General features: G+C 48.9%; 1 protein-coding gene across 1 annotated transcript in view; it reads left to right on the forward strand.

Annotated features, from left to right (window-relative positions):
• The window catches only part of tbc1d13 (TBC1 domain family, member 13), a 59,225-nt gene that overhangs the window by 6,396 nt on the left and 30,888 nt on the right, over positions 1-21,941 (forward strand). Inside the window, 8 exon segments of the mRNA XM_038781788.1 lie at positions 2,459-2,499; positions 5,625-5,686; positions 7,345-7,444; positions 7,806-7,888; positions 10,894-10,915; positions 10,917-11,054; positions 17,370-17,571; positions 21,349-21,512. Of these exon segments, the coding sequence (XP_038637716.1) occupies positions 2,459-2,499; positions 5,625-5,686; positions 7,345-7,444; positions 7,806-7,888; positions 10,894-10,915; positions 10,917-11,054; positions 17,370-17,571; positions 21,349-21,512 (812 nt within the window).

Genomic DNA, 21,941 nt, shown 5'->3' on the forward strand with positions numbered 1-21,941 from the left:
TGATGTGAGGAAAATTTCTTAATATTGCGCTCTCTGCTACAGAGGGGGCCCTTCACCCTTGAGGTCTTTAATTAACCCGGTCACATTAGGTATAATATACCCTGCTCTCTGGTTGGTTCAGGAATGTGCTGCTTTAAGAAAATCTCTTGAAAGCATCTTATGAACTCTTCATCCAATTTACCAGTCTCCTTCTGATTTTTCCAGTTTGTATGCAGGTTTTAATCACCCGTGATTATTGCCGTCTGTTTATCACAAGCACCCAATATTTCTTCTTGCATTGTGGTTACTGTTCAGGGGCCTGTAGACCACTCCCACTAGTGACTTCTTTCCCCGACTATCCATCTCCATCTGATTTTCTGCATCCTGATCTCCTGAACCAAGGTCATTGTACCAAAGCCATCCTTGATCAGCAGTGCTGCCCCTCCACCATTACCTAACTTCCTATTCTTCTTGCGTGTCATACACCCCTCAATATTCAGGACCCAATCCTTGTTGTCCTGCAGCCACGTCTCTGTAATGGTTATTATAGCTAGCAGTTCATTTACTTTATGAATATGTTGTCTTTTTTTTATCTTTGTAATATCTAGCCTTGGCTATTGGTGTATTCTTAGGTTTTATCTCCGTGTCCCTTCCAGCTATTCAATGACCCTCATTTCCCAATATTATTATTTGTGTCTTGTCTTGAATCTACCCCTTGATTTGCTGCACCTACTTCAGCTTATTTTGCGATTCTGAAGAACACTTGCCCCCAGGACAGTTCAGATACAGCACAGCCCCCACTTTTCTCTGTACTGGTGATTCACGAACCAGAGCTCACTTCCCCACACCAGTCTTTGAACCACAAATTAATCTCATGTTATTGCCCAATGCAAATTTGCGTATGGCTCAGTTATGTTATGGGGCCAGGGTTTAGAGAACCCCAAAGTGTATCATGGAGTTCCCCTGACCCACAACTTTTAATAGATTGTGGTATGGGGAGCACACGGCCCACTCTACAGGTGTGGTACAGCAGAAATGAAAAAGTATTTTTTAAAGGGAAAACCATTTATTCTATGAACTCAAGTTAACCTTTTTAAAACATAGTGAACATCTTAGCAACCATTAATTCAAATACAACCCCAAAGAATACAACACTAAAGTAATCCTTAATAATTCCCAAACAACATCCAGAAGACAAAAGAAACATTTAACAGAAGCACATAAGGTTTACATTCACTATGAGAACATCTGTAATTCTGAATTCACCAAATGATCAAGAGATAGTCTCATGGCAGAGAGATCAACAGTGCACCTGCTTGGCTGGCTTCAGCTCCAACACTGAAAACAAAACCAAAAAAAAACACAGACACCTAAGTTTTTCTCAAATTGAAACTAAAAAGCAGAGCCAGAGCTCGGCTCCACCCACACTGACATCACTGCGGTAACATGAGCAGCCAAACATTTCTAAGTGACATTCTCATGACGGTTAATAATCCAGAAATGATTGCCTTTGTGGTTCTGCTTAATTTGATACCTAGCCCTCATACTGACTATGCGTAACTCTTTCCTTGTCCTACCTATGTCGTTGGTGCCGACTGGACCACAACGACTGGATATTCCACCCCCCACTGCAGGTTCCCCTCCAGTCCTGAGCAGATGTATGAACCCTGGCTTCAGGCAGGCATCCCAGCTGTCTGGGACAGTGTCAATCCCCTCCTACTGTCCCCTACTACCACTACATTCCTCATTGATCCACCTGCTTGATCAGCTTCCTGTTCGTGGCTATGGCCAGCCTCCCGCCCACCTTGCAGATCTCTTTCATCACACCGATTGTGAGCACCTCAATCCTCTTTGTCTGAGACCCCCTCCATACTGTCTGCTCCGTTCCTTAACCAGTCTCACTCACGGCCACATCTTCCTGCCCTCACTGCTGGCCAAAACAGATGACCTCTTCTAAGAGGGCAAGTGGCCAGGTATGTCTGCCCTCCCTTATTCTGCACAGTGTCTGCAGTTTGGAGTTGAGATAAATAATCCCGATCCCCAAATTCTTCTAATGCTTACACTTTCTACAAACGTATTTGTCATGGATCACCTTGGTGCCGGAGGTCCCACATTCCACAGCTGCAACAGAACATTTGTCATTCTTACTTATTTAGTTAATTTATTCACTGATTTAACTTGGAATATTTCCTACGTTCCTCTTTCCCACTTGGGCTGAATTCCGACATGAACCTAATTCGGTACGCTCTGTTTCTGTCTTACTTGGTGTAACCTCCTACGTTGGCCCTTTTAACAGATCGTGTCGCCCCGGTGGAGGTGTGATCTCTGACCTACCTGCTAAGTGTACAGCATTTTCCCCAAGTTGCGCTATTAAGAGAAGTCCTCCAATGTAACTGGGATGAATGTGGCGTTGCTCTTTGTGTTTCGCAAAGCTCTTTACTGCAGGCAAGTCTGAGCTTCTCCCTGTTTCTCCCCACAGGGATCCCATTTGAAGGGGGGCTGCGTTCGCTTTGTTGGAAGGTGGGTTTTTGCTTTCGACAAAATTAGGGGTTGCCAACTCTGGCTGGACGCATCCTGGAAGCTTCATTGTGTGGTCCTGCTGGGTCATATAGTCATTCTTATCTCCTGAAACTTATCTAACTAATAAATGAAAGGGTTTGAATAAAATGCAGTTTCCTCTCGCTGCCCCAGTAATTTCTCTCCGTTGTGGTGCTCGCAGCAGTTTCAAAGAGTTTAATCATTTCACCCTGGAGACCCCAGGAGAATCCTAGAGGGTTGGCAACCTGACACTAAATTGCGTTTCTTACTCTGTAGCATTGCTTTTTTATATACACTGGGTGTACAGGACGCAAGTTTGTCAACCGTGTCCATGGAAATTAGGCTGTGTGAAAACCTGTTTAACAGGAATTGTTCAGAAGTTCGGTTTGGCTCTGTGCATGCTCAGTTGTGGATTAAAATAGTCTGCCAATTTCCCTGGGTGAGTGCCTCTGGCGATTTGTAATCGGGTGACTAACTCGCTGTAACATTTTATACACGTTTTTAAAAAAATCTTTAAAGCGGGCAACGAAAGGCCGGATTAGCCAGGTGGAATTCGATTCTAGTTCCTGTTCTGCTGTCAGACCTGTCAGAATTTCAAGAAGCTGTTCTTATGATCCAGTGATGTTAGAACTGGACGGAAGATCCAGAATCAAACCCTGGTTGAAAGCCATAACTTTTTACTGAATCAATGTGGAGGAATAATAGTTCACAGGATATCTAATTAGTTTTAACAACCAAAAGAAACATGGAAAATTGGATTACAATCAATACCCCTTTACCTCCCCCCCCCCCTCTCCCTCCGACCACCCCCCCCTCTCCCTCCGAACACCCCCTCCCCCTCTCCCTCTGACCACCCCTCTCCCCGACCACCCTCCCCCCTCTCCCTCCGACCACCCCAGACCCCCCCCCCCCCCCCCCCCCCCCCCCCCCCCCCCCAGCCCCATCTTAACAATTACAGACAGATTTCAAAATTAACACTGACACAGTATATTTGAAACTGCAATGGTCTCATTGACACACCGATCTGGCTGTGGGGCATACACAACTCAACTTGTGCATGTGGTTTCTTCCTCTAAATCTCCTTTCTCCGACCCTGCCCAGATGATTGTGCATCCTGAAATACACCCCACGTTTTCCAAATAACTTTTTTTTTTCAACAAGGCCTCCGCTCGACTTCTGCCAGCGAATCCACTCCGGGTTTTATACCAACCCTTCTTAGGATTTCTTTTTCTTCAGTTCTTTTACACAATTTGAGGTCCAGCCACCAATCCCCACAGATATTTCAATTGGCTGTAGTACAACCTCACAAACCTGAAAAGCACTTCTGAGGCCTTCCTGGCATCGCAGCCTTCCTTTTGAGCTCTGTCTGCCTTTAATGAGCAGTCCTCTGCTCTCATATCTTTAACCTCAGACCGCCTGGAAACGTCTTCCCATTTCTCTAGTTTCCTTAACTAGCTGCTGTTTAGGCAGCCGCTACTTCATTGTACGGTTTTTCTTATAGCAAAGCTGAGAGAGAGATGTTCCCTCTTTAGCTTTCCAAAGCCACTACTTTCAGCAGAGCTGTGGGAGCTGTTCCCTCTTCAGCTTTCTATCTGTGGCTTCCAGCTAACATGAAAGACCAAAGGAAAGTTGTTTTTCCCCCTTACAAGGGCCTCTAGTAGCCAAGCAACTTTATTTACACTTCACACCATCACAGTTAAAGCTTAACCAACTCTCACACACACACACACACACACACACACACACGCAAACACCGTTGCCCAGTATGAATCTAACTACAGGCCCCTTCCAGGCACAGAAACATCAAATTAAACCCACATAGAACTATGCCTTATTTCTAATGTTTATCAATACAAATATAAATCCCTGAAAACCACCTTTAATTTCCCAACATTGTTCGCTTTGCAACCGCAGGATCTCCCACACTTGTGGCGGCGCAGTGGTTAGCACTGCTTCCTCACACCACTGAGCATGCGGGTTCGGCCCCGGGTCACTGTCCGTGTGAAGTTTGCACATTCTCCCCGTGTCTTAGTGGGTCCCACCCCCACAACCCAAAGATGTGCAAGGATTGCCCCTTGATTGGAAAAAAAGGAATTGGGTACTCTAAATTAAACAAAAAAGGATTTCTCGCACTTAGAATCATAGAATCACTACAGTTCAACAGGAGGCCATTCAGCCCATTGAGCCTGAACCAACCCTTGGAAAGAGTACCCCACCTAGGCTCACGCACCTATAGTATCCATATAACCCAGCAACTCCACCTATCCTTTTGGACACTGAGGGGTAAGTTTAGCGCGACCAACCTATACATCTTTGGACTGAGCGAGAAAACCGGAGCACCCGGAGGAAACCCACGCAGACACGGGGGCGAATGTGCAAACTCTACAGTCGTCCAGGGTCAGAATCGCACCCGGGTCACTAATGCTGAGGCAACAGTGCTAACCACTGCGCTCACCGTGCCACTTGCCGGTCTTGATCTGTGTGGGGGAAAAACGTAATCGGCTGCCTGGTCTGTCCGCTACCGAGTTCTCTTGGTCAGCGTTTTACTCTGAAACCACAAAGTGGTCGAATGCTGGCTTTAATTTCAGCTGAGTTCAGAAGTTGCGATTCGCTTGGATTATTTAATTTGTTTTCAGATTTGGAGCGAGCTCTGATGCCGCAAAGATTTGGGGATCATGGTTTAGGTGACTTCTTTTCAAACTCTTCTTCTGACTCTGCTCTTTGCTTGGAATTACAAAATATTTGTCTCGCTCTGTTGACTGCATTCTGGGGATTTTATACTGTTCTTCTTCCAAAGGAAGGGGCAGCAGAGGATCCCAGGTTCGATTCCCGGCTTGGGTCAATGTCTGTACCCAGTCTGCACATTCTCCCAGTGCCTTTGTGGGTTTCCTACGGGTGCTCCAGTTTCGACATTACAGAATATGCAAACTCCACAGGGACAGTGACCCAGAGCCGGGATCGAACCTGGGACCTTAGCGCCGTGAGGCAACAGGGCGAACCCACTGCGCCACCGGGCTGCCCTCCGTGTATTTTATTTCATGTCTGAATTCAAAGGTTCACACACTCTGGAGACCTTTTATAATCTGTGATTTCTTGTCTGTTTCCAGATCCTCCTCAATTACCTACCAACCGAGCAAGCCCAATGGAGCTCCTTCCTCAAGAAACAAAGGTGAGATGATACGGTGCAGATGGGTGACTCCACCTCCTGAAAAAATCAAGGCCAACCCAGTGACTTGGAGAGGGGGGGGGCTGAGGTGCTGATCGGTGAGGGAGGTGGGGGGAGGGGTGTGGTGCTGATCGGTGAGGGAGGTGGGGGGGGGGGGGGGGGTGTGGTGCTGATCGGTGAGGGGGGGGTGTGTGGTGCTGATCGGTGAGGGGGGGGGTGTGGTGCTGATCGATGTGGGAGGGGGGGTGTGTGGTTCTGATCGGTGAGGGAGGTGGGAGGGGGGGTGTGGTGCTGATCGGTGGGGGGGGGGGGTGGTGCTGATCGGTGGGGGGGGGGTGTGGTGCTGATCGGTGAGGGAGGTGGGATGGGGGGGGTGTGGTGCCGATCGGTGAGGGAGGTGGGGGGGGGGTGGTGCTGATCGGTGAGGGAGGTGGGGGGGGGGGGGTGGTGCTGATCGGTGAGGGAGGTGGGGGGGGTGGTGCTGATCGGTGAGGGAGGTGGGGGGGGTGGTGCTGATCGGTGAGGTGGGGGGGGTGTGGTGCTGATCGGTGAGGGAGGTGGGATGGGGGGGGGTGGTGCTGATACGGTGAGGGAGGTGGGATGGGGGGGGTGGTGCTGATCGGTGAGGGAGGTGGGGGGGTGTGGTGCTGATCGGTGAGGGAGGTGGGATGGGGGACTGAGGTGCTGATCGGTGAGGGAGGTGGGAGGGGGGGGTGTGGTGCTGATCGGTGAGGGAGGTGGGATGGGGGGGTGTGGTGCTGATCGGTGAGGGAGGTGGGGGGGGGTGTGGTGCTGATCGGTGAGGGAGGTGGGGGGGGGGTGGTGCTGATCGGTGAGGGAGGTGGGGGGGGGGGTGGTGCTGATCGGTGAGGGAGGTGGGGGGGGGTGTGGTGCTGATCGGTGAGGTGTTAAGTAGGGGTTGACGGTCTTTGAGTTGAAGAATTTGGAGATTTCGCCGCCTTTGTTTTGGGTGTTGAGGTAAAAAGGGAGCCTTAAAGCCTTCATCACACTGACCCCCTCCCCTCCCGCCATATCTCAGACCAAATATAATATACATGCATACAAAGGATCTTTGACGAATTGAGTCATTTCTGTGAACAAACTGACTCAGTGGTCTGTATAATCACTTTCTGTTCTTTGCTGATTTATGAAGTCACCGTTAACCGAAAGCATGTGAGATATTCCTCCTTCAGGTCCCACGCCCTAAAATTGCTCCGGTGACCGTGTATTTATCCATGATTATACTCGGCGGACCACAGCGGTGATTTACCGTTGCTTTCGACAGTATGGCTGACTAGGAGACACTCCCACTTACCGCCTGCCATCGGGTGTATTGTAAGGATTTGCACGTTGAAACCCCACCTGTTTGAAGGCATTATGAACCCATCTTTCTTGGTCATCTAAGTCCTGGAGTGGAACTTGAAGCCAGAGGTAGGGATGCACCGCAGGACCCCCTTGGTATTAAAATGCACCATCCAATCTAGAACACAATGTTTTTTTTTTAATGCACCCTCTCTGCAGCGAGAGGCAGGGTGGGAGGCAGAGTGGTTGTTGAGGTAGTTTTGGTGTTCGGGGTCCATGAGCATAGTGTTCTGTCCGAGGTGGTGGAGTTGGGGCCTCCCTGGGCTGAGCCTGATCTCGAGTGATTTGTTCAATTACAGGGAAATCTATGCACAGTTCTTGAAGGAGATGATTATTCAGCCTGGAATCGCCAAAGCAAACCTGGGCTTCATCCGAGAGGATGTCACTCTAGAAGATCACGTGAGTCTTCTTCGTTTTCTATGGCAAGAAATTTCATTGGTGACTGGTTTACGGGCGTTTATTACAAGTACTGGGCCTTTGTTTCAGACCTGTCATAGGATTGTTTAAAATTCCCTTTCTGTATCTTCTCCGTGTTCAGAATTTTCTTCTGCCCATTTCTTCCTCTTCATATTGAGACCTCTAACGCAGTAAGGAGCCAATGCGCAGCCTTCCAATGTGTTTTTCAGCAAAGCTGAAACATGCTCAGCAGGTCAGGCCGAGAGAGCCAGAATTTTAATATTTCGGTCAGTAGGAAGCCGCCCTTGTGCAACTTTCATTGCATATTTCCTGCCGATTAAATCTTTTCTCTTTTCTCAAATAGCCCTTGAATCCAAACCCCGACAGTCGATGGAACACTTACTTTAAGGACAACGAGGTTCTCCTGCAAGTGGACAAAGATGTTCGGTAAGCAGGCGGGCGGGGGGGGTGGAGGGAAATGCGGGTGATGATGGAGCACCTTTCAGGTCCTTGGGGGGCGTCACTCAAAGCCTTTTCGGAGCCAATTGATTTCTTCTGAAGTGCCATTGTTTTTTGTAGCCAATATGTGCAGAGCAAGGTCCCTCAAACAGCAATCCGTTAGAAAGACAAGAGCAGGAGGAGGCCATTCAGTCCATCAAGGCTGCTCCACCATTCGTTTAGATCCTGAATTTCATAGATTTCATAGAATTCACAGTGCAGAAGGAGGCCATTCGGCCCATCGAGCCTGCACCGGCTCTTGGAAAGAGCACCCTACCCAAGCCCACACTTCCACCCTATCCCCATAACCCAGTAACCCCACCCAACACTAAGGGCAATTTTGGACGCTAAGGGCAATTTAGCATGGCCAACCCACCTAACCTACACATCTTTAACTGCCATAGCTCTATATCCCTTATCAAGAAAAATAGATCAATCTCGTCCTTGATGGCTTCACTCGACCCCAACTTTCAGAACCTTTTTGCGAGTGTGATTTAAGGAAAATTGGATTATAATTATATTGGGCAGTTTAAGGGTTAAAAGCCTGGGGTTCGAATATGTTTTATTGCAATGGTCATGTCTTTTAAAAAAGGAGAGTTCTGCTCTGCAGGGCTTGGGTAGTTTTAGCAGCCAGCATGTGAAATTGACCAAGGAATGTGCTTATCAGTCTGGGCTGATTCCTAGTGGTTTGTTTGGGGAAGTCCCTGGGACTTTACAGCCTGCAGAGCGAATGTTTTTTTTAGCTTGGGGAGATGAGGTCATTGCTGGGTGGAGCCAAGGAATGTAGCGAATCACTTTTGGAGGAAGCTGTGGAGAGAGATGGAGTTTGGGAGGAAGGCTTTTGGAAGTGAGGTCTGAACTGGCAACCCTTATTTTATTAGACCACAGTGATCTTTCCTGGTAGTGTCGGGAAAAGTGAGTAGTAATATCTGAAAGCAGAGCAGTCTTGTCTGAAGACAAGGAAGAAGCTAAAATCATCTTGGGGAAAGCAACTATTTAAAGGTATTCAGCCAGAGTCTGAAGGGATATAACAAGAGCCATACTGCAAGTGTTACTCTATGCCCTGCTAACTTTAAGATGGATTAAGAGCTGTCTTTCTTGTTGTTTAATGGGAAACTGTAAGTTGTGTTAAGAGATAACTGTAAGTTATTTTGCGGGTGTGATGTTAAAAGTTTAATTTTGTATTTCTAATAAGGTTTTGTCTTTTAAACACCAAAGCTGTTTTTTTTTCTTAATGCAATCACTCCTGGAGCAAATCATTCTTTCCGCACCGTCTTAAGATGAACTAAAATATTGGGGTTTTGGCGCAATGTTGGGGTCTGGTCTAGGATCGCAACGGAATTTTAAATTTTATTCAAGTGGAAGAAGTGGTTCCTAGTTTTCCTTCTCGATGGTCCAGTTCTAATTTTAAGATCACATCTCTCGTCTCCCTCGTTCTTGATTTCCACCACCTCCACCCCCTTCCCGACCAGAGGAAATAGTTCCTCTACAATCAACCCTTTGAATCCTTTAAACATTCTAAACATCTTAATTAGATCCGCTGTCCTTTCAGAATGTAGGGCAAAAATAAGCAACCCGTCTTTATAATTTAACACCTAGCGAATCCGCGCTTCATAGATTCCCTGCAGTGCTGCACGGGCCATTCGGCCCGTCAAGTCTGCACCAACCCTCCGACAGAACGCCCAATCCCTCACCCTATCCTGTACGTACCTGGACACTAAGGGCAATTTAGCATGACCAATCCACCTAACCCGCACATCTTTTGGACTGTGGGAGGAAACCGGAGCACCCGGAGGAAACCCCGCAGACACTGGGAGAACGTGCAGACTCCGCACAGGCAGTGACCCGAGGCCGGAATTGAACCGGTGTCCCTGGTACTGTGAGGCAGCAGTGCTAACCACTGTGCCATTTCTCACTATTGATTCTGTCGGGTGCCTGTTCTTTATAGCGGAACCCTGGGTTATTTTCTGACCATTCAAGGAAGCAGATTTGGCCTTGGATTAATGTCTCATTCTAAGGGCACACCCCTCTTACACTCCCTAAATGATTGGCTCAAGGCTCTTGGCGTGGGTATTCAATTCCCGATCCTTCCGACTCCAATCCATGAAAGCTCCCACTGAGCCTTGAAGCTTAAGCAGCTCGTTGCGATTCTTTTGAAACACCCTCTCGCCTCCCGTCCACGTCAGCACACAGGAAGATTGCAGGCAGGGTCTGTACCCTTCACCTACAGCAAAGCTGCTTCCTCTGAGGGCTGGCTTTGAGGAGGGGGAGGAAGAGAAACTTAATTGACTCCTCCGCTCTATCACTGGTTCTCAATCATCATTTGGGGAAAGGGCTGTAAAATTGGTGAGATGGTTGCTATCAAGATTTGTCATTTTTAATCCTCTATTCTCTAGTTGCCCTGAGAAAGTAATGGAGTTGGACCTTTATTGGGCTCATTGTATCTGTGTTGTATGAGCCGTATAATTCCACTCCTGCACTTCCTCCATAGCTGCATAAACCTTTCCTATAATACGCTGGGGCTTTTCACAGTAACTTCATTGAAGCCTACTCGTGACAATAAGCGATTTTCATGCTGTGTATTCCTTGTGTGATAATTCTTCATTTCCAATTGCTTACATCTTTCTTGCTGCCAGTCCCAAACCTATAGACACAGTCATTCACTCGGTTTTGGGTGGTTGAAATCTTTTTCTTTCGTGCTGCTATAAACACCTGCTTGCTGGAGTGAGTTTGAAAGATTCCACCTGTTTGCTAAAGCGCTCTAAAGAAATTCCAGTTGAGGATTGCAGCTCTGCGGGAATAAACCCCAAACCTCTGGTTGTCCGGGGAATCCCGTGTGGTGTGCATGCAGGGGAAGGAGGAAAACTAGCACGAATAAGGTGGGGATAGAGTTGAAAATGGGTGTTCCGTAAAACTGCCCCGACATCCAACCCCAACTTGTTTCTCTCTTCTAGACGGCTCTACCCAGACATGGCGTTTTTTCCAGCGACCCACTGACTACCCATGCCTTCTGATCATGGACCCCCAGAACGAGTTTGAAACGCTCCGCAGGCGTGTAGAGCAGACCACCTTGAAGTCTCAGACGGTTGCACACAGTCGGAGCGGCGTTACAAACGTAAGGTCTTCAGTATGGAGTAATCCCGATACCTTTAATAACGGAATGGTAACGATATGTCTTTGTGGCATTTAACCATGTTTACCGTGCCCAATTCTTACGGAGTTTAACTTGACCTTGCTGGGCATTTTCTGGCCCTTGGGTTATCAAACCGGTTCCTGAACACACCCAACCATAGCATCTTCAATCTTCTTCATCTCCTGTTCATTTTTTAAAGTTTGATCCAATGATCACAAAAAGTAAAAGCTAAGACCTGCCAGCGGGCAGTTTAAACCAATACTGCCTGCTTTAGTCACACTGAAACAGTGTCTCCATTCAGATAATATGCTGCGTTACTATTCTTCCTGACAAAGTGAACTGGTTCACATTTTGCCACATCACACTACACCTGCCAAGTCTTTGCCTACTCTCCTCGCCTATCTGTCACCCTTTATAGACTCTCTGACTCCTCTCGGCATCTTGCGTTCCTATCTATCATGGTGTCATCAGCAAATTCAGCAACGATACATTCGGCCCCTTTATCCCAGATTGGAAATTGTTGTGGCGTCACCACTCCGCTAGTAACAGCCTGCCAACCCAACAATGGCTCATTTATCCCTACTTTCTGCTGCCTGTTAGCTAACCAATCCTCTGTCCATGTTGAGCTGAGTGGCAGGCAACAAGAGTGGGGATAATGGGTAAATACGCTAATTGGCATGATTAACTAGTGGTGCGTTGGGGCCTCAATTATTCAGATTATGGGGCAGTATGGTGGCGCAGTGGTTAGCACTGCTGCCTCACTGCGGCAAAGTCCCATGTTCGACCCCGGCCCCGGGTCACTGTCCATGTAGAGTTTGCACATTCTGCCCGTGTTTGTTTGGGGTCCCCCCCCCCCCCCACAACCCAAAGATGTGCAGGGTAGGTGGATTGGCCATGTTAAATTGCCCCTTCATTGGGGAAAAAATGAATTGGGTACTATAAATTTTTGTTAAAAATTCCATTATTCATTAATGACTTGGGCGATGGCATAGAAAGTCTTGTATCCAAATTCGCTGCTGATACAAAGTGAAGTGGCATTGTTGGCCGATTAGGTGAATGGACAAAGTTGTGGCAGATGGAATTAAATGTAAGCAGGTGTGAGGTTATCCATTTTGGACCAAAATAAGATAGACCACTTTCTAATTGGGAAGGGGTTGGGCACACTCCGTACAGTGACCCAGTGGGGAATCGAACCTGGGACCCTGGCGCTGTGAAGCCACAGTGCTAACCACCGTGCTGCCCACAAAGCACCATATCATTTTTGTAAACCTACGTTGCACTCCCTCCAAGGCCAAAATATCCTTCCCAAGTTGTGGTGCCCAGAATTGCTTGCAGTACTCCAAATGGAGTTTATATAGCTGCAGCATACCCGTGTACGGATATCCAAAGTGACTTGGGAGTTCAGCTGCATAGATCCTTAATACCACGAACAAGTGCAGAAATATAATAAAAAAGGCTTATGGAATGCTCGCCTTTATATCTAGAAGGTTGAAATATAAAGACACTGGTATGCTGCAGCTATATAAACTCCATTTGGAGTACTGCAAGCAATTCTGGGCACCACAACTTGGGAAGGATATTTTGGCCTTGGAGGGAGTGCAACGTAGCTTTACAAAAATGATATAGTGCTTTGTGGGCAGCACGGTGGTTAGCACTGTGGCTTCACAGCGCCAGGATCCCAGGTTCGATTCCCGGTTTGGGTCACTGTCTGTGCGGAGTCTGCAGGTTCTCCCCGTGTCTGCGCGGGTTTCCTCCGGGTACTCCGGTTTCCTCCCACAGTCCAAAGACGTGCCGGTTAGGTGGATTGGCCATGCTAAATTGCCCTTGGTGTCCAAAAAGGTTAGATGGGGTTATTAGGTTACGGTGATAGGGTGGAAATAAGCGTTTAAGTGGATCGGTTCAGACTCAATGGGCCGAATGGCCTCCTTCTGCACTGTATATTCTATGATATCTGGACTACGGGGGTTAAGTTCTGAGGAGAGATTATGCAAATTTGGCCTGTTTTCCCTCGAATTTAAGGGGTGGATCTGAGAGTTTATGATTTTAACAGGGAATGACTGGATGGATAAAGATGGAACTATTTCTACAGGTTGGAGATTAAAACTAGGGAGCATAGTCTAAAAAAAGATGTTTGGAATGTGGCGACTAGGAGCTTTTCACAGTAACTTAATTGAAGCCTACTCGTGACAATAGCGATTTTCATTTCATTTCATTTCTTCCCTCAAAGGATGGTAAAGGTTTCAGGTTTGGAACTCTCTGCCACAAACGAGAGAACAATTGTTAAATTTCAATCCAAGCTGGATTTTTTTTTTGTTAAACAAAGATATTAAGGGGTACGGGCCCTTGCTGATTTATGGGGTTAGGCCACAGATCAGCCATGATCTCATTAAAAGGAGGGGCAGTCTCGTGGGGCTGAATGGCCTGCTCCTGTTCTTGTGAAGTAACCGTTGATGTGGCGTCTTATTAAACACCTTTTGGAAATCCAGATACAGCACATCTGCAGGTTCCCTCTATCCACCTTGCTTGTTACTTCCTTGAAGAATTCTAATAAACTAGTCAAACACCATTTCCTTTCCACAAACCTCGTTGACACTCTAGGTGATGATTTTCTTAATATCCTGGTCAGGATTCTCCGGTCCCCCAGCCATGTGTATCTAGGCGCCGCACCATTCGCTGGTGGTAGAATTCTCTCACCCCGCCATTTGTCAATGGGATTGCCCATTGAAGCCACCCCAGGCCACCGAGAGTCCTTTTGTTTTTTAACAAAAAAAGTTTAGAGTAGCCAATTACTTTTCTTTTCCAATTAAGGGGCAATTTATCGTGGCCAATCCACCTAACCTGTACATCTTTAGGTTGTGGGGGTGAGCCCATGCAGACACGGGGAGAATGTGCAAACTCCACACGGACAGTAACCCGGGGCCAGGATCGAATCTGGGCCCTAGGAAGCAAGAGGTAGCAGTGCTAACCACCGTGCCACCCTCTCCCTCCGTTTCTTTTTAATAGAGGAGTTCCATCAGTGACTTTTCAATCTCCTGGGACATACCAGAATCTAGGGAATTTTGGAAGATCGCAACAAAGGCATTGATTGCCTCTGCAGCCACTTCCTGTAAGACCCGATGAAGGCAGTCCAACAGGCCCAGTGACCCGTCAGCCTTTATCTCTGCTAGTTTTCCCAGTACCTTTTTCCATAGTGACCTTGAATATTTCTGGTTTCTCCCTCCCTTTATCACTTGATTTTCAAGTATTCTTGGTAATTTTGTATCTTCTCCAATGAAGACCGTCAAATACGTTTAACGCTTCTGCAAGTTCCTTGTTTGCTATTAGAAACTTTCTGGCCACACCCTGTAAGGGACTTACACTCACTTTAGTTACTCCTTTTCCTTTTTAAATGCTTAGAGAGACTCTTTTCTTTCCAGCTCGCTTACTCTTGTACTCTAATTATCCCCCTCAATTATTTTAGTCATTCCTTGCTGATTTCTAATATCTGTCCAATCTTCCGACCTACCACTAATCTAGTATTATATACTATTTCTTTCAATTCGGTATCATAATTAACTTAGTTAGCCGAGGATGATGTATCCTTCTCCTCGTGCCTTTCTTTCTCAAAGGTGAGAGTTATGAAATACTTCATTAGCATCGCTAATGTCCCACCTTTTAAACCTATTTACCCAGTTTATTTTTGTCAACTGCATCCCCTCCTGCACCCCCCCCCCCCCCCCCCCATGGATTTTATAGACACTCCGCGTCTATCGCTCCCTTAAGCTGGGCAACCGGGTAGCGCAGTGGTCAGCACTGCTGCCTCACGGGTCCGAAGACCCAGGTTCGATCCCGGGTCTCTGTCCGTGTGGAGTTTGCATATTCTCCCAGTGTCTGCGTGGGTCTCACCCCCACAACCCAAAAAGATGTGCCAGGTAGGTGAATTTGCCATGCTAAATTGCCCCTTAATTGGGAAAAAAAGAATTGGGTGCTCTAAATTTATTATTTTTTTTAAAAGGTAAAAAATCTCTCCCTCAAACTGACTGCAAAATTCAATCATGTTATGATCACTGCTACCTAGAAGCTCCTTTACTATAAGGTCACTAATGTGACGACTAGGGGCTTTTCACAGTAACTTCATACTTGTGACAAATAGTTATTATTATTATTAGTTACTGTTCGGTTTAACTCGATCAGCTTATCTCTTAGCCTTCTCTTTTCTATAGAAAAACAACCTCTCGTTCTTGCCCATTAAACATATTTTCTCGGGGGTGGCATGTGGCGCAGTGGTTAGCACTGGGACTGCGGCGCTGAGGACCCCGGTTCGCATTCCGGCCCTGAGTCACTGTCCGTGTGGAGTTTGCACATTCTCCCCGTGTCTGCGTGCGGTTCACCCCCGCAACCCAAAGATGTGCAGGTTAGGTGGATTGGCCACGCTAAATTGCCCCTTAATTGGAATAAAAATAATTGGGTGCTCTAAATTTATGAAAAAAAACATACTTTCTCAGATTTGCACCTTCACCATAAGGCATAGGAGCAGAAGCTGGCCATTTAGCCCATCGTGGCTGCTTCACCATTCAATGAGACCACGACTGATCTGATATAATCCTCAACTCCACTTTCCTGCCTTATCCCCATAAAACCCTTGATTCCCATGCTGATTAAAAATCTGTCCATCTCAACATTGAATATAATGACCCAGCCTCTCTGCCGCTCTCTGTGGTAATGAATTCCACAGATTCACTATTCTCAGAGAGAAGAAATTTCTCCTCTTAGTACTCCATGTGGTGTAACCAAGGTTCTGAACAAGTTTAACATAATTTCTGAGCTTTTCAATTTTATCCCTCCAGCAATGTACTTTGTTTTCTCTTTGTGGCCTTACCTGTAGTGATTTTGTGTATCTGTCTCCAGGCCCCACTGATCCTTTATTGCTCGTTATTCTGATCAGAAAGCATCATCTTGCACATTTTTATGTTGGCATATATTGATTTTTACAAAACTGTTGTTCAGGAATGGAGAGTTTTAATTGATATTTGTTTTGTGTATATTAGAAATAAGGCATAACTTTAAGTTAAGTTTAATTTTTAGATTCTGTATTTGAATGGGTTAATAACTTCAGTTTGGTTCAGGTGCTTGCATGTTAATGAGGGTTTACTGTGTGAAAGCAAATGGGGTTTAAAGAAAAAGGCTGTTGCTTAGCAACCAGGTGCCGCCCTGGGGCAGAAAGGACTTTTCAGTTTGTTGTAAGCTAGAGCCAGGCGAAGCTCGATACAGGACAAAGCTGGAGAGAGCAGATGTCCAAAATAATAGGGAATGGGGACAAAAGAATGTCTCGGGAAGACAGTCACGTTAAAGGAACAAAGAAAGTTGAATACGGTCCTATTTGGTGAGGTTAAGGTAAAAAGCGGAGAACGTGCTCAGTTAAAGAAATAGCTGCCAGAACCAGATTTGAAGTTGGCTCGGTGAGAAGCAAGACATCGAGGTAAATCAAAAGCTTGATGACGCCTTATTACAGACCGTGAAGTAGTGGTGTTCTGTTGGCGTGGCTGGGTGCCTGACCGATTGTGTGGAAGCTTAAATGCACAGGGCGATCCAAGGTAGGGGAATACTGAAAGGAGAGATTGGAGGGGGATCCTGGGAAAAGGCACCTGAGAGAGAGTGCTATTTGGGAGAAGATTCCAAGCGTGTTCTTCTACAATGGAGCTTTGGAAACACAGTCAGAGTTCCAGTGGGACCAGTTGACTGTGCGATAAGGGGGTTTGATGAGACATCCACAAACTGTTTTGGGTGGCACTTGTCACTTGGTTACAGAGTGTGGTGTATCTGACCACAGTTACCCTGTTGGTTTAGGTGGACTGTGTACTGAGAACGTTAGACTTGTGTTATCCTTGCAAATCTGTATATATCTATAAAGATCTCTCTGGGCTATTCTATTTAATCTTCTCGTTTAATAAATGTTCTTTTGTTAAAGGTAATCAGCAGTCCTGTGACTGATTATCCACCTCTCTGAACAAAAGAGACTGTGAACAAAGAATAAAAGTTGGGATCTATCGAGCTTGGTTCCACTCTGGTTCTTCAGTGTCTAGTTGTAACACCAGCTGAGATCATAAAACTGAGCCGTCTTCATTCGTATTAAAACAACGTAAAATGTATCTGTATTCTCACATTGAGCACATTTGTCTAAAAATATTCCGTCCGATATTAGATGGGACTTCTGCTGCTTTGTCAGAGTTTGCAGGTGATGTACCTATTCTACACTTCGGCCGATTCGAATTTTCACTTCCGCTGATTCCGTTATTTTCTCCCCTCTTTTTATGATAGGTTTCTTCCCCTCGCAAAACTACCTCAGCCAATGAATATGAAGTGCTTCCCAATGGCTGCGAGGCTCACTGGGAGGTGGTGGAAAGAATCCTGTTCATCTATGCCAAGCTGAATCCAGGGATTGCTTATGTTCAGGGCATGAATGAGATTGTGGGGCCAGTTTACTATACCTTTGCGACAGACCCCAACACCGAGTGGAAAGGTAAAATCCTGTGTCATGGAATGAAAAACTCTCAACTCCAGTACCTCAGTGCTAACTACGGTGACGCAGTGGTTAAAAAATTAAATGAAAATCGCTTCTTGTCACAAGTCGGCTTCAAATGAAGTTACTGTGAAAAGCCCCTAGTCGCCACATTCCGGCGCCTGTTCGGGGGGGGGGGGCTGGTGGCTGGTAAGGGAATTGAACCGTGCTGCTGGCCTGCCTTGGTCTGAATTAATACAGTAGTCCCCCGTTATACCGCGCTCCGCAATACCGCGGTTCGCGATATACCGCGGGGGGGCTGATGGACCCCAACTGTCAGTTGTGTCAATTTCAGCGGCCGGCTCACTTTGTTCCGGAGAAGGAAGCTGCTCTCACTGAAATAATCAGCCAGCCGCTGAAATTGACACTGCCCGCTGCTCTCTCCCTCCAATCCAACTTTTAAGTTTTAATGTTTCTGATTGGAGGGAGAGAGCAGCCGGCAGTGTCAATTTCAGCGGCCAGCTGATTGTTTCAGTGAGAGAGCAGCTTCCCTCTCCGGATCAAAGTGAGCCGTCCGCTGAAATTGACACTGCCCGCTGCTCTCTCCCTCCAATCAGAAACATTAAAACTTAAAAGTTGGATTGGAGGGAGAGAGCAGCCGGCAGTGTCAATTTCAGCGGCCGGCTCACTTTGATCCGGAGAGGTAAGCTGCTCTCTCACTGAAACAATCAGCTGGCCGCTGAAATTGACACTGCCGAGGGGGGGGGGCGGGTGTTGGGGGGGGGGGAGAGAAGAGGGGGGGGAGAGAGAAGAGAAGGGGAGAGGGAGAGAAGAGAAGGGGAGAGGGGGAAGAGAAGGGGAGAGAGAGAAGAGAAGGGGAGAGAGAGAAGAGAAGGGGGGGGAGAGAAGAGAGGGGGGGGGAGAGAGAAGAGAGGGGGGGGGGGAGAGAAGAGAAGGGGGGGGAGAGAAGAGAAGGGGGGGGAGAGAAGAGAAGGGGGGGGAGAGAAGAGAAGGGGGGGGGAGAGAAGAGAAGGGGGGGGGAGAGAAGAGAAGGGGGGGGAGAGAAGAGAAGGGGGGGGGAGAGAAGAGAAGGGGGGGGGAGAGAAGAGAAGGGGGGGAGAGAGAAGAGAAGGGGGGGGAGAGAAGAGAAGGGGGGGGAGAGAAGAGAAGGGGGGGGAGAGAGAAGAGAAGGGGGGGAGAGAGAAGAGAATGGGGGGGAGAGAGAAGAGAATGGGGGGGGAGAGAGAAGAGAAGGGGGGGAGAGAGAAGAGAAGGGGGGGAGAGAAGAGAAGAGAAGGGGGGGAGAGAGAAGAGACGGGGGGGAGAAGAGAAGAGGGGGGGAGAAGAGAAGAGGGGGGAGAAGAGAAGAGGGGGGGGAGAAGAGAAGAGGGGGGGAGAAGAGAAGAGGGGGGGAGAAGAGAAGAGGGGGGGAGAAGAGAAGAGGGGGGGAGGAGAAGAGGGGGGGGAGAAGAGAAGAGGGGGGGAGAAGAGAAGAGGGGGGGAGAAGAGAAGAGGGGGGGAAGAGAAGAGGGGGGGAGAAGAAGAGAAGGGGGGGGAAGCGAAGAGGGGGGGAGAAAGAGAAGAGGGGGGGGAGAAGAGAAGAGGGGGGGAGAAGAGAAGAGGGGGGGAAGAGAAGAGGGGGGGGGGAAGAGAAGAGGGGGGGGAGAAGAGAAGAGGGGGGGGAGAAGAGAAGAGGGGGGGGAGAAGAGAAGAGGGGGGGGAAGAGAAGAGGGGGGGAGAAGAAGAGAAGGGGGGGGAAGCGAAGAGGGGGGGAGAAGAGAAGAGGGGGGGGAAGAAGAGAAGAGGGGGAGAGAAGAGGGGGGGGAGAAGAGAAGAGGGGGGGAGAAGAGAAGAGGGGGGAGAAGAGAAGAGGGGGGGGAAGAGAAGAGGGGGGGGAGAAGAGAAGAGGGGGGGGAGAAGAGAAGAGGGGGGGAAGAAGAGAAGAGGGGAGGGGGGAAGAAGAGAAGAGGGGAGGGGGGAAGAAGAGAAGAGGGGAGGGGGGAAGAAGAGAAGAGGGGAGGGGGGAAGAAGAGAAGAGGGGGGGGGAAAGAGAAGAGGGGGGGGAAAGAGAAGAGGGGGGGGGAGAAGAGAAGAGGGGGGGGAAGAGAAGAGAAGAGGGGGGGGAGAAGAGAAGAGGGGGGGGAGAAGAGAAGAGGGGGGGGGAGAAGAGAGAGGGGGGGAGAAGAGAAGAGGGGGGAGAAGAGGGGGGGGCGGGAGTTGGGGGGAAGAGGGGGGCGGGTGTTGGGGGGAGAAGAGGGGGGTGGGTGTTGGGGGGGAGAAGAGGGGGGGCGGGTGTTGGGGGGGGAGAGGAGGGGGGGCGGGTGTTGGGGGGGAGAGGAGGGGGGGCGGGTGTTGGGGGGGGGGGAGAGGAGGGGGGGCGGGTGTTGGGGGGGGGAGAGGAGGGGGGGGCGGGTGTTGGGGGGGGGGGAGAGGAGGGGGGGCGGGTGTTGGGGGGGGGGGGAGAGGAGGGGGGGCGGGTGTTGGGGGGGGGGGAGGGGGGGCGGGTGTTGGGGGACCCCCCTGCGGGTGTGGGGGAGACCCCCCTGCGGGTGTTGGGGAGACCCCCCTGCGGGTGTTGGGGGAGAGAGGAGGGCCCTGCGGGGTGTTGGGGGACAGGGGAGGAGAGGGGGGGAGGGGGCGAGCCGGAGGGTGTGAGGTGGGTGGGGGGGGGGGGGGGGGGGGAGAGGAGGAGACAGAGCCCAGTGGGTGTTGGGGGAGAGGAGGTGACAGAGCCCAGTGGGTGTTGGGGGAGAGGGGGCGAGCCGGAGGGTGTGGGGGGGGAGAGGGGGCGAGCCGGAGGGTGTGGGGGGAGAGGGGGCGAGCCGGAGGGGGTGGGGGGGGGGGGGAGAGGGGGCGAGCCAGAGGGTGTGGGGGGAGAGGGGTCTAGTTGGAGGATGTGGGGGGAGAGGGGGCAAGCCGGAGGGAAAAAAAAGAAATTGACACTGCCGGCTGCTCTCTCCCTCCAATCAGAAACATTAAAACTTAAGTTGGATTGGAGGGAGAGAGCATCCAGCAGTGTCAATTTCAGCGGCCGGCTGATTATTTCACTGAGAGCAGCTTCTCTCCGGATCAAAGTGAGCCGGCCGCTGAAATTTTAATTGGATCCACGATGGGGGTTTTAAATTTATTTAAAAATCTATGCTGGCGCTTCCCATTGTGAGTCTACGGGGGTCTGACCTCTTCCCCCCGCCCCCCGTAGACTCACAATGGGAAGCGCTAGTATAGATTTTTAAATAAATTTAAAACCCCCATCGTGGATATCCGCGGCTCGGTTACAACGCGGGTTGGGGTCTTGGACCCCAACACCCGCGTTATAAAGGGGGACTACTGTAGCCAGCACTGCTTCCTCACGGCACCGAGGTCCCAGGTTCGACCCGGCTCTGGGTCACTGTCCGTGTGGAGTTTGCACATTCTCCCCGTGTCTGCGTGGGTTTCACCCCCACAACCCAAAGATGTGCAGGGTAGGTGGATTGGCCACGCTGAATTGCCCCTTAATTGGAAAAAATGAATTGGGTACTCTAAATTTATTTTAAAAGACTCATTGAATGATGTAGGATTCCCTTTCTTCCTTTTTCTCTCTTCCCCCTCTCGCGACCCTTTCTCTCTTATTCCCTCCCCCACTTTATCTCTCCCTCTCCCTGTGACTGAAGTAAATATTAACGTTTTCCACATTCCATTACTGATATGGACGGGTGCTTGATATTTTAGAACATTTGTTTCTGTCGGGAATGTGTGGGGTTGTGGAAGGAGCACAATCACTCTTCCTAAATATATATTTTGTTTCTCTGATTAATGTAGAGCATGCGGAGGCTGACACTTTTTTCTGCTTCACCAACCTGATGTCGGAAATCAGGGACAATTTCATAAAGAGTCTGGATGACTCGCAGTGCGGAATCAGTTATAAAATGGAAAAGGTTTATTCAACGCTGAAGGAGAAAGACATGGACCTTTACCTTAAACTGGTAAGAAACTGTGCACCAGGAGGAGAAGGTCGAACACTGGGGAGCGCTGCAAGTCCGACTCTCCCATCTCCCCCCTGAGCTCACCAACCCACACCAGCTCCTAGACTGTCAGCACTCTGAAATTCTCACCCTTGTTTTCAGTGTTCTCCATGGCCTCGCTGCCTCCCTCTCTCCGTAAACTCCTCCAGCCCCACAGTTCTCGGATTCTGTGTTCCGATCTTGCACATCCTCAATCTTAATGGCTCTGTCATTGGTGAGTGTGCCTTCAGCTGCCTTGGCCCGCAGCTCTGGGATTCCCTCCATAAACCCTTCCCTGCTCCTTTTAAGATGCTGCTTTAAAATGTATCTCATAGAATTTACAGTGCAGAAGGAGGCCATTCGGCCTATCTAGTCTGTACAGGCCCTTGGAACGAGCACCCTACTTAAGCC

Source organism: Scyliorhinus canicula, chromosome 21 (assembly GCF_902713615.1).
Source record: "Scyliorhinus canicula chromosome 21, sScyCan1.1, whole genome shotgun sequence".
Lineage (NCBI taxonomy): Eukaryota > Metazoa > Chordata > Chondrichthyes > Carcharhiniformes > Scyliorhinidae > Scyliorhinus > Scyliorhinus canicula.